Consider the following 13206-nt stretch of genomic DNA (forward strand, 5'->3'; position numbering starts at 1 on the left):
TTATCAATTCTTCTGCAGTAGCATGAGGGTGTGGTTTCCCTTAACGAGAAGGCAAACCAATAAATTGTTTTTGCCTAAGGGCAAAATTCCACCTCCTTCCTCTTCTGCTCTCTTTCATCCCTTACATGGCCATATGGCTCTGGCACTTCTCTGACTGCAAGGAAAGATAATATCCCTCACCAGAACTGGAGGGAAACAACCAGGCAGTAAACCCCAAATTTATTGTGATGGCAAGAATTCTGCTTGCTTGTTTAGTAAACTCAACTGGCTTATCAAGTTCTCTGGAAACAAGAGAACCTGTACAAGGAAGAGGGAGGAATAATGTCCTCCCTTCTTAGTGCTGAAGTGCTGTAAATCAGGTCAGCTGTAACATGAAACTTTGGTTGCTGATTGCAAAACTCACTAGACTGATAAGGAATCAAACTGTTCCAGAGGGAGACACAGAGGAAGATAATCAGACAAAGTTCATAAACCTCAGGCCCTCCCCTCCAAACATACCTTATCCTATAGCACACATCTAGGTCACTTTTCCCAGGAAACTATTATTTTTCCTAACTCCTATGTCTCCAAAAGATACTGAACAGCACTCTCAAAAAACACAGGGCAAAGGCTACCTCTCAGCCCTAGAAAGAATGCACAAAGAGGAGACTGTGGAAAAAGTAACATAAACCACCTAAACAATGGACAGTGCAAGAAGAGGTGAGAGATGGACATATTTTGAAGGCAAGACAAAAATGGAAAATTATATTATTAGCAATAACATGTAGTTAAGAAGTTAAAAGTTTTTTTCTTTTAAGACCATCAATTTAATTCTAACCAGACATCCTTGTTGCTTTTGTATGTGAGAAACAAGCTCTTTTGACCCGCATTCACTAGAGAGAAGAAATCCAATCCTGATCACTGGAAGGTGAGAAGAAGCACTCTCCAGGTCAGTCATCAGACCAGCTCTATCCATCAGGAAATTCAACACAATCCTGCAGATGGAATTCCTTTAAAGAACTTTGGTCTGCACTCCTTTTTGATCATTTTCAGAATCACAAAGAACAGGGAGATCTGCATCTCCCGTACCATTATAATTTTGACAGTGGGGACAGAGAGCAGGACCATTTGGGTAATGTCTGGGGTTTGCTCTTTTTTTTGACCTCTATAGGTCAAAAGGCTTTGATCTATTGCTTTGGGCTTTTTTGTCCCTTCCATATACACCCAATGGAAATTATAATCCTTGGTTTCAGGGCAGAACCATGTGATAAGAGAACTGCACTCTGGTTTTTAAGATACACTGTTGGCATTGAAACACAGGCATTTGTGCATGTATATGTGCATGTATATAAAGTTTTATCTATACATACCTTCATTTCTGTATTATTTACTTTGAAAAATTTTGAAATGGATTATTAAGTTAATTAGCACATCCAAAGATTATTGTAAATGCTAACTGTCCGAGATGCACATTCCGTTATGTCCTCAATACATCAACTCCTGGCACAGTGAGAAGAAAGTTCTCATATTTTAGGATTTTCTTGTTTTAATCTTTCAAGTGTCAACCCCTGTCCACTCCTATGGATACCCAAAGCTGCATTTCAAGACATTCATATTTTGTAGCCATTGCTACCACATCTATCAGCAATAAAATTCTCAACATTCTTATATTCCAGCACTCTGAAAGACTATTAGCTATAGCACATGCCATCAGTAAAATACACCATATTAAAGAAATTCCTAATTCTCACAAACACTGTTAAGTATCAACTGAATTTTTCATGTTTGGAAAACAAAAAAAATCATTCTTAAAATACAAGGAGAAATAAAATTTACCTACCTTTCTGGTAGAAGAATTTTCGATAATAATATGCACCAAGGTCTACATGTTCAACAATGTATCTTTTCACTCTGTCTAGATGTAAAATCAGATTCTCCTTGGGAACTTCCAAAACTGCAACTCCAGCATTTGTGCAATGAGAACTTAGAGTCGACTCAAATGAGGCACTTTCACACCCACTGAAGGAACCTGAATTAGATTTGGAAAGGCTGATCTTCCTTTCCCCTTCTCCACCAATCTCGTTACGAAAATAAGGACAACTCATCACTAGTTCATTGCTTTTATCGTCCCCCTGGTCCATATTGAGACTTCCTTTTGAATTCAGGTCTTCAGTGCTGCCCATTGGAGAATTGAAACTTGCGGAATGGGACAAGGGTCCAGAGACAAGTGATGCAACAGCAGCAGCAGATGCACCTGTTGTCGTGTTCCTTCTTTTAATAACATTATGCCTGTTGATTGCTGCTTCATTTAAATCAAATAAAATACTCTGTACATCATAATGAGCAAAACACTTTGGACAAGTCCAAGGCTTAATGCTATCTTCTGACCTGTTATCTTCAAGATCTGAAGACTTTCCAAGCTCCCCCTCACCTTTGGCATTGCGCAGCTTACGAAAAATAGATGAATCTCCTGTCTCTGATTTTGAGCGTCTCTTGAGTGGCTTCTCCCTTTCCTTAAAGAGTCTCAGGTTTTCCCTTTGAGTAATAGGTCCATCTATCACATCTAGAGAGAATCCTGAACCCTTGCTTCCACTAGCAATCAGAAGCTCACCAAGTTTAGTTGAGCCTGGGCTTCTCTGATCAGACTTTTCATCTTTATAGCCCTTCAGTAAGTCAAAAAAGCTTTCCCCTGAAGTTCCCTGCTTGTCTATGGAAGATGTGCTGCCATACTCTCTGTGCAGAGATGGTCCAGATTTAAATGTGGGTGAAATACATTCATCAAAACTATCCACATCAAGCTCACTTATGGTGATGTCACTGTTGCTGCGCTGTCGTATTCTGCGAAGAGCTTTCCTTGGGGAGCTGGGATAGCCATCGGGTGTAAGAAACCTGGAGTCTAGATTCTCAGATTGTCTGGTCTTGTTTTTAAGTGTGCTCTGGATGCTCTTCAACATGACAGAATCACCAGCATTCAGGTTAACAGAGCTTCCCTGACTCCCAGGACTGCTTTTAGAAGACATGCTGTCAAGGCAACTTGATGTTTCAATATCTTGACTAGATCTGCTTGTCTCCTTGATGTTCTCCTTCCTTGGGGGCCAATCAGCAATCCTTGCCCTGACCCCCATTTTAGGGACTCCAGGGGTAGAGGTAACGTGATGGGAACTCTCATTGCGAGGAGGCCCGACTGGCGCCATGACTGCAGATCCTAAGCTGCCATTCTGTGACCTAAAGCGCCTCATGTAGAAATCATCCGAGTGGACTTTTGAGGTGCCATCTGTTCCAACTGATACCCCAGTGGCAACAGCCCTTTCTGTCTGGGACCGCTTCAAGCTGGTCATCGTCTTTCAGTGTGTTCAACCTTAGTAAGTTCCAAGAAAAAACACAGTCATTTCTGCTTTTTAAATGCCCAGTTCTCTTCTGGAGAATAGTCTCCAAAACATACAGTGGTTGCATGAGATCTTAATCATGGACATTTAAGGATACAGTTAAATGCAGGAGGTCTAAAAAGTTCAGATATTCAGTAGGTTTTGATAAGAAATAATTTCCTTTAACGTCTGCATTTTAAAAGTAGCCATGCTCCAACATATTCAGATAGTTTTAGCATCACTCATGCTCCAAAATGTGGGAATTGTAACTGAATCGCTTATGCCTCTTTTAAGCCTAGAACAGAAAAAAAGAGAAAATCATTAATTCTTTAATACATGACTTTTTTGGTAACTGACACTATTATGGTAATTATTACACATAATTAATATTTTTAACAAACTTTTTTAAATCATACTGATCATCATCTCAAAAATGCAGCAATGTGTTACATGGTGATGAGGAGTTTTCTAGATATTGTCGGGTTGCCTCATGAAAACATAATTCTGGGTTCTGATTTCAACAAATACATTTTTTTCCTTCTGAATTGATTAGTTGTACTTTAGATGGGTTAGTGGACACTGTTACAAAGCACAAGTAAGGAACTTCTCAGCTAAGGACTCATACAGACAACATACATTTCTCCTGGAGTAATTATTTAAGAGCCAGACCAGGACTCCATTTTTTACACCCACTTTAAGGAATTTACCATTTACAAGTCATACATCTTTGGTTTCTATTAGGTATTAACACTACTTATTCAACTTTGCCATTAATGTAAATATCTGATACGTTAATTAAAAAAAAAAAAAAAGGAAGCTGATTGGCAAAAAGTGTACAAAATTTTAAGAGTATGGATGTGAAGAATATTTGTTTTGTGCTTTGCGCAGCCTTATTTGCAGATGAGCTACGTAGTCCAGAAAGAATGTATTACCTCTGACCAGAGTTTACAACATATGAAAAGGTTAAAGTTAAATAGAAACACACACTTTTAAGTGACTCGATATGAAAAGATTCATTTATTTCCTTGGCTAATAAAATTTTGTCTACCACAGCTCCTGTATTATTCCAGCTTCACAAAGTCACAGAAATTAAATGCTTTCCCATACCTCATCAGTACAGAAGTGATTACAAAGCCTTTAGTACACTGCCCTTTGAGGAGCTAAAAAAACATAATCCACAAATACATCCTTGCTAGTAGAAGACAAAAGCATGGGATTATCAAGATAAAATCATGCATTGCTGTGTGCATCCTTTAACACAAAGAAGTTAATAATTTTCAGAGGCTGAACCAATCACACAAAATGTGTCCTTTAAATATTTGCCAAATGTGTGCAGAGATGCTGCTGAACCAGCACTGCATTGACAATACAGCATTGTCTAAAATCAAGGCTTTCTGATGCTTCCAGGGAAACCAGCACTCTCTGCAGTCTCAGAACTACAGTAATTTGCACCACACTAATTAAATACCAAGCCAGGGCACTTTCTGCCTCCAAAGGCAGCATGTTTAAATTTCACTTGCCATATAAAGCACCTCTTTAAAATAGCTGCTCTTAATATAAAACTCAACACATAAGGAATACTTAAAATGCAGGCTGACTGCATCACGCGTAACAAGAACAGTGCGAGTCACCCAGGGTACTACTGTATTTGCACAGCCATTTACATAAACTCAGCTCTTATCCTTGTAAAGCTGCTAAAATCTTAGAATCATGGAATGGTTTGAGTTAGAAGGGACCTTAAAGATCATCCACTTCCAACACCCCTGCCACAGGGATGCCACCCACTAGATCAGGTCTTGAACATACCCAGGGATGGGTCATCCACAACTTCTCTGGGCAGCCTGTTCCAGTGCCTCACCATCCTCACAGGAAAGAATTTTTTACCATTTAATCTAAATCTTTAATTTTTTTAATATAAAACTGTTCCCCCTTGTGCTATGGCTATTTGCTCAAGTAAAAAGTCTCCATCTTTTTTAAAGCCCTCCTTAAGATCTGGAAAGCTGCAATAAGGTCTCCTCACAGCCTTCTCTTCTCCAGGCTGAACAATCCCAACACTCTCTCAATCTGTCTTCTTAGAAGAGCTGCTCCAGCCCTCTTATCATCTTCATGGCCTTTCTCTAGACCTGCTCTAACTGTTCCACATGTTTCTTGTCCTGAAGAATCCAGACCCAGATGCAGTACTCTGGGTTGGGTCTAACGACAGAACATAGGGGAGACCAACCTCCCTCACCCTGCTGGCCCTGCCGCGTTTGATGCAGCCCAGGATATGGTTAGATTTCTTGGCTGCACTGCGCTGCATTGTTGACTTCTGTACAGCTTTTTGTCCAGCAGCACCCTTCTTCACACAGCTGCTCTCAAAGAGTTCATCTCCCAGTCTGTACTCATGTATAGGATTGCTCTGACCCAGGTGCAGCACCTTACAGTTGGACCTGTTGAACCTCATAAGGTTCTCACAGACCCGCTCCTCCAGCTTGTCAGCATCTTCCTAGATGGCATCCCTTCCTTCTACTGTGTCAGCTGTAGCACTCAGCTTTGTGCTGTCAATAACACTGCTGAAGTTACAGCAGTTTTCTAGTTAAACAATTAGAATAACTTTAGAAAGGCAGTCTACCCATGCTGCTGTTGCAAAACTACAGAATATTCAGCTATAGCTTTGTACAACTTTCGAACACTCTTCAGCCCAAGAACAAATCAGGCTGGTGAAACAACTTTGTGCACCATCAGATAAAGGATGGGAAAATACAAACACCATGTGCCATGATACAACCTAATCTTCTGCCCATACTTTTCAATAGTGCCTATCAAAGAATGTTTAAGCACTATTAACCTGTATGAAATGGTAACACTTCACAGCATTTCCTAAAGATCTATACAGGCTTGCTTTTACAGGCAGAACAGAAAGAAAATAGAATGAAAACTGACAAGAATTTAGGACAGGAGAACACCAGGCTAAAGGAAAAGTCAAGCTGAGAGTTGAACATAAAACATGCAGAAGTACAAGCACCCACTACCACAAGTTCCTCTTCACAATCTGCAGTGAAAGCCAAGATTTGTTCCTCTCTGTTCCCCTTCCACCATCAGTATTTCTGAAAGCAATGTATACACCTCCTCCACCCTGCCAAATGCTCTTCTACCAAAACAGATAACCTAGTAGTACAGGTTTCTCATTAACTTAAGGGCATAAGTTCACACAGCAACTCTAAAAATTCCCAAGCTTGGTGTTGACCATAAAAGCATCCAAACACCACCAGTTCTCCCTACCTCCCCCAAATCTTTTTTTTTTTTTTTTTTTTTTTTTTTTCCTTGAAAAGTTTTCAGGACAACAATCCTAAGTAAGGATATAGATACACAAATATATCTATAATCATATAAAAAAATACAACTAAGTGGTCCATGTAACTCATTCTTGACCTGTTGTATACATGGTTTTGTCATTGGTTACATGACCACACAGTGTATTTTCCAAAGAAAATTCTCTGTTCCTGACTCAGCTTTACAGATGTCTCACTCTAGGGACCAGCTGTTTCATGTTCTGCAGGTTTTTGCAGCTGTCCTCTTTCATCTGCTGTAGCAGCTGGAACACAGGCCATAAATTATTATGTTAATAGTTAATATCATACTCTGAAGAAATGAATTCCACCCTTGACTTTGTCTACATGATTTAAATCACTATTAAGTCAAATTTTTTGGAGACTGCAACCACCTGTCCACGTTTATTTCTCAAGATCATCCCAGCCTGGTGTCTAATTTGAGACCTAACAGTCTGGTGCAAAAGGTTTGATTAGCTCCAATCAAAATAAAGTGAAAACATTACATTTGATAACATTAAAAATTCCTAAAGCACAGGTCCTGGGTACACTGGTTATCAGCTTTAATGAAAATAAACAATAACAGTAATCTGTACTTTAACCTTTTCTCATATTCATTATTTGCAAAACATGACAGCATCAGAGACAGCTAATCCCACTTGATTAAAGTGACCATCAGTTACCAGTAATAGGTGTTATTTAGAACAGAAAAACGTGCCAGAACTTAGCAATTTTGCTGCTAAATATTTAACACAGAATATGTAATCTATTTAAATTTGTTACAATTACAAGATAGGCAGTATGATACCGACTTCTAAAGCCAAGAGCAGCATTTGTGAAGTGTAACAATTTCTACTTTGTTACTATTTCAATACCAAAAAAAATAGAGCTGAAGGTACAGCTATGAATATCCATGTGAACAGAATATGGCGAAGACAAACTCGCACAACCATGGCAATGTACACTTTTCCAGTTCATCTCAACTTACTGAGGAGGCTAATAAAATAATCAGATGAACAGCTACATACAGAAAGCTGTAAATGAAAACCACATGCAAAAACTACTGAAAAGGTACATGAACATTTAGTACTGATTATATCAATTAAAAATCTGAATAGAGAGTTAAGAGAATAATCAGAAAACCAATTATTTGCTTATCAGATTGCATACAATAATTAGAAAAGCAGTCCAAGTATCTGTTCAAAATGGGTCTCAGACCTTTAGGACAAATTTTATTCTTAGGTTTTTACCAGTACCAGATGACTAAGTATCTAATCCAAGCTCAAAATGAGCACAAACCTATCTTCATTCTTTTGCTTTCTATTTATACCTTTTTAAATCACTGCTGTCTCCTCCAAAGCCAACATTTTAGGTGTAGGACAAAGAATCACTCTTATAAAACTTAAAAGGACCACACAGATGAACTGCAAGATGGTTTTGCAGACTCCATCATTCTTAAAAGGCAGGGAAATCAAAGATCTTGATTTCTTATTTGTCATACCTGAAGTCAGACACCCAGAAAAAAATAAGACTACCAGTCAAGATTTCATCTTGAGACGTCTGGAATACAAAGCAGCAAATACAAGTAGTTGATCAAGAAGAAATAGCTTAACTCAAATCAGTTTAGCATAGTAAAAAAACCTCCACTACTGCACAGTAATCAGTTTCTATCTTGGATCCAGTTAGATAAAGATAATTCAACAACTACTTGTTAAAGTGAATGGAGAAAAGGTGCTCATGCCTGACACATCGATTCAGAGACCTTCTATGACAGATTTTCCTAGCTTTAGTTTGTGTAGAATCATGCTCTTCTCCCCTGCAAAGTAGTGACTTTACCCACAACTGAGCCTTACTTGACAAGATTCAGCAATTACTCTTATCTGCTGAGAACATGATAAGACTCCAGATTCTGAAACCACAGGCACTAATGATCCTAATAGTCTGATGTTGACAGAGATAGATTTGGGGGCACCAAATTATTCATGATTCATAACGTTCCGAAGGAAAGACTTCATACTTCACCATCAGCCCCCATTAAAAAGTGGCATTTTAAAATTAAAAATCTGGAGACGAGTGAATTAGTTTCGACTTGTGGGAAAGGCTTACTTCCACTAAGCCTCCATACCACACACCTGCTCCTCTCCAAACAGTAAAACATAGTAGAGGGTGGTAAATGCAACATATTGCCAGGTGCACTTTAAAATCACCAAAACTACAGGATAAGGAGACCAGCATAACATTTTACAGCAAGCAGTTGTTAGCAACTTAACTGAGATCTTCTCTGTTCCACAAGGCTTACTGCAATACAGTCAATTTAGGAAATGCAGTGCAAGAACACACACATTACTGGCAGCAAACCTTGATAACTTTCACTGGGAAAAGAAGTAGCATCAGCCTCTGAAAACTAGAAGCTCCTCTAAAACTAGGAAAACAAATGAGAAAAAGGAAAAAATACTTTATATATGAAAGCTTATCTATTTGCGTCACAAATTCTTACCTGAATGATAACAGAGAAAACCCCAGGAGGGAATATTAATTTATCAGCCAATGAAGTTATTATATGTACAAAATAATGTCTAATTTTATAAAATTAATTCCTCAGAGAAGAAAAATTCAATTTAGCCTTTTGAAATATTTGATCTGGTTACCTATTATTAACTTTATCCTTTTCTTCCCAGGATTACTTTCATCATTGTAATTGCAGGAAAGCTGAAAGGCTCATCTTTCTGAAGAAGTTTTACCAACTGAAAATCTATTTGAAGAATAATGTTGATATTTTACTAACTTACCGGTTTTACTTTTTTTAAACTTAGCAGAATTGCTGGCTTTGTGTTACCAGAATTTGTGATAACTGTCAGCTCTGAATAGAGAGATTCCCTCAAACTCCCTTCCTTTTCCCTCCACTTCACCAATTTATGTGCCTACAAAATTTGTCACTGATTCGCATGTGTTTTTGCCTTTTTCTCTAAATGTTTCCTTGCACCCTAACCCTCCAAAGAAAACCTTTGTTCTGAGGACACTGGGTGCCATCTGCTGAGATACACACAATGATCATCGGCACTCATCTGCGAGGATTTAGCACTGCCTTATTCTTAGCTTCATTCTCTGCTGAAGCAGCTGATGCAAATACACATGAACCTAGGCAAGGTTACATTGATTTTAGGGTGTAACAGTACTGTGAGTCATCACCACCAGCTCCTGCACTCTTGCAGTATGTCCCTCTACAGACAAAGCCAAGCTCACTCTGCTTCCACGGTGGAACATCCGGAGGATGCGCAGTCACTACAAAAGGGTGCTGAGCTGAGCACATCCCCCAGGATTTGGGCCCTGGTAACCATGGCTGTAAACCATCAGCTGGCTCAGAGCACAGTGAACCAGCTGGCCTCCCTGTGCAGAAGACCATGAAGTCATACTCAATAATCATAATCTCCTGGAGTCAGTGGTAAACGCTCGTGACATAACCGGATGGTAAATGAAGCATAATAAAAGCTATCAAACTGAGACAGATACTGCAACACAGGGGACAGTTAGCTCCCACCTGTGCACTTTAGCACATTTTGCTTCATTATGATTTCCTATTCATTATTCACCAAGCGAACAAAACTATCTCAAAGCCAGAACTGCATCCTCTGTTTTAACATCCGATTTCATACACATTAATCAAGACATGGATATCACAATTCTCAAGTGTACAAGTAACTGTTGCTGAAACAAATACTTTAAAACTCCTTTGAACTGAGACAGAAAGGAAGAGTGAGAAAAGGACTTGCACATGTTCATTCCTACTTCAGCACTCATGATCCATTTTGGTACCAATGTCACCCATCTAGCTAATTAAGTGTAGATTCCCTTTCCTGAAAGCTAATTTACATGATCTAAAAGAGAGATGATGACAAGTCTTACTGTATGCTATACTGTATTCTATTTCTGGAACAAAATTGTTAATAACAATTTACTTTTAAAAGGAGTGCATGCTCTCTAGGAAACAAGTCTACATCACTGGCAACATGAGAGCAAATTATACTAGCTCACAGAGAAAGAAAATTATTCCATCTCTCAAGAAAGCAAATCTTGACTAATTACAAAGCAGTTTGATTTATATCCCTCCCTTTTGTTATTTTAAAGGGATGTCTATTTCTCAGTTCATAGTTGTTGCTGTGTTGCATCCCTGGGTAATGGCTCCAGAAACACACTGCTTTTACTGGTGTGTGGACTCTTATAACAAGTTGCTTTGCTGACAAGTGTCTAAGTTAATCAATGACTAATATCTGATACCGTGACAATCTGACCTATGAAGAGTCACAAATGCAAAAAACCACACACACACACACAAAAAAAAAAAACAAAAACAAAAACAAACCAATAAAAAAACCACACAAACCCACAAAAAACCACCACCAAACAAACAAACCAACCCACAAAAACTCCCTGCACACCAAACCACCAGACCAAGAAACAACCTCCCCCAAATGGGCTGAAAGTTCCTGACCTAGGTACAGCTTAGTGTAAGAGCTACAAATGCCATTAAGTACCAAGAAGGGCCTTTCCTGAGGCTGCATGGCACGAAGGCCCATGCAAGTCCTTTCTTCTCCAGTATGGCCGTGATTTGTTTCCAGCATATCTTTGGTACCAATAGAGAGACAGAACTTAGCCTGTGGTCTCAGAGCTGCTTCCCTTGGCTCCGTTCATGCTGGCCATACTTGGCAAACACATTTATCACCACATCTCATGACATGCCACAAACATCAGAGTTGAGCGAGATTTCAGTTTAGAAGAGAGGGAAAGAAGGTATCTAACCAACCATCTCTAAACTTCCAGCTGCCTCCACAGAGTCTGGAGTGCAAATCAAAACTAATTTAATTTTTCTTGTAACAGGTGTAGGACTGTGTCACTAATTTGATAAAAGGATTATTTAAAAAAAATATAAGCCCATAATTTTGCTAGCATTTGAGATCTTATTCTCAACACCATTAATCTTCCTTTACTCTATCACTGCAGTCACTTCTCCCTAAATTAATGATTTGGTAAAAAAGCATTGCAATGAGCTGTTCTGGTGTGCTCTCAAAAGTCACCCAGCAGTCCAACCTTCACCGAGCACTATTTCTCCATAGGCTGGCTGATAATTAAGTCATGTGTTTAAGGGAGAAACAAAAGCAGCTTTTCAGAAGCAAAAGTTAAAATTTACCTAAAACTAACAGGCTTTGTTTCCACGACCCTGATATTAATCATTTAGAGAGCCTTTCACATTCACACACATTCCTGAAGATGTTCTTGCAACTACTGCTCCTCCTTTAAAGGTACTGCTGCAGTGCTGGACAGGAGAATTACAAGCAGAGGGATTATTAGCAGACATCCACACCAGAGGGGTTCATCAATTCCTGCCTCACCACCACTCCTTTGCTTATGCCCCAGGCCCCTTCAGCAGCCAGTCACCCACAGTCTCCTGTCACTTTAAGCCCAGCTACTGGGGTTGTTGGCAGTCACTCTGAGCAGTCCTTCTTCTCAACCCTGGGACCCTCTGCCATGCAGCATTTTTGGCCCCAGCTCCCAAAGAGGAAAGAAACTCCACCAGTTTGGAATTTCAGACCTCAACTAAAGCCATTCAAAAGACAGCTGAGCATCACATCAAACAACATATCATTTCTTCAAATCTTCCAAATAACTAATAGGTGTTCAATGAATTTGTTTCCTTATCAGCTAATGTGAAAATACCAAGTAGATCATTACTTGAATCTATTACATTTTCTGTATATTAATTAAAAGGAAAAAAAAAAAAAAGAGGCAACTGGAAGCTCTGCAGATAAAATCAAACACTATGTTTGCAAAGGGAAAAACAAGTTTAAACTACTACTGAAATATAACATTTAAAAGTACACACCCAAGAGAGGGTTTTCCTCCCCCCAGATGACCTAATAAAAACATCAGTTCAACTATCTAAATGGTATTCTTTTATGACAAAGACTTGAACACAAAGTTAAAATAGTTTTCCCTAAAATACATTGTTTTGCTTTTGTGTGTAGTGATATATACCATGTATATTTTTGTATACATAGATCTACATATATTTACACACAAGATGTTAATGTTACCTCTCCAAAGCTTCTCTAGACAGAAGTACTTAAACATAACATAAACAAAACTGGGTATTAACCATCATGTCCTTTCAAGAATTACCACAATTACTAGTGTTTTACACTAGTAAATGTACTTAATGAACTGCATTCACTATTGCTATATGAAGAAAACAAAATTAAGCAAAACCCAAACGTTCATTGTATGTTTCTACAGGAAAATTTTACTCTTATAACCTGGAATATGCCCTTCAGTGTGAATCTTTTTGGTATTCAGATTATTTGAACTTTAGCCAAGTAAAGACTGAACACCATAATTACATTGAAAATTACAGTCCAGACTATAAAGTCATACAAGGGCTACAGAGAGCAACAAAGATTCTTATAACAGTTCATGTATTTGAACAGATAAGAAAGCACGTAATTCTCAGACAATGCTTGCAAGTACAGCAGTGTCCATTTCAAGTGATTGCCACATGCAGT

At 38.7% G+C, this 13206-nt stretch overlaps 1 protein-coding gene across 2 annotated transcripts in view; it reads right to left on the bottom strand.

Moving 5' to 3' along the window:
- Window positions 1-13206, bottom strand: part of SIPA1L1 (signal induced proliferation associated 1 like 1) — a 138462-nt gene that overhangs the window by 69890 nt on the left and 55366 nt on the right. For both annotated transcript variants that reach the window (XM_066321316.1, XM_066321315.1), the window contains exon 2: window positions 1820-3639. In XM_066321316.1, the coding sequence (XP_066177413.1) occupies window positions 1820-3317 (1498 nt within the window). In that variant the 5' untranslated portion in view covers window positions 3318-3639. The remainder of the gene's footprint in view (window positions 1-1819; window positions 3640-13206) is intronic.

The sequence above is a fragment of the Sylvia atricapilla genome, chromosome 6 (genome assembly GCF_009819655.1).
Source record: "Sylvia atricapilla isolate bSylAtr1 chromosome 6, bSylAtr1.pri, whole genome shotgun sequence".
In the NCBI taxonomy this organism is placed as follows: domain Eukaryota; kingdom Metazoa; phylum Chordata; class Aves; order Passeriformes; family Sylviidae; genus Sylvia; species Sylvia atricapilla.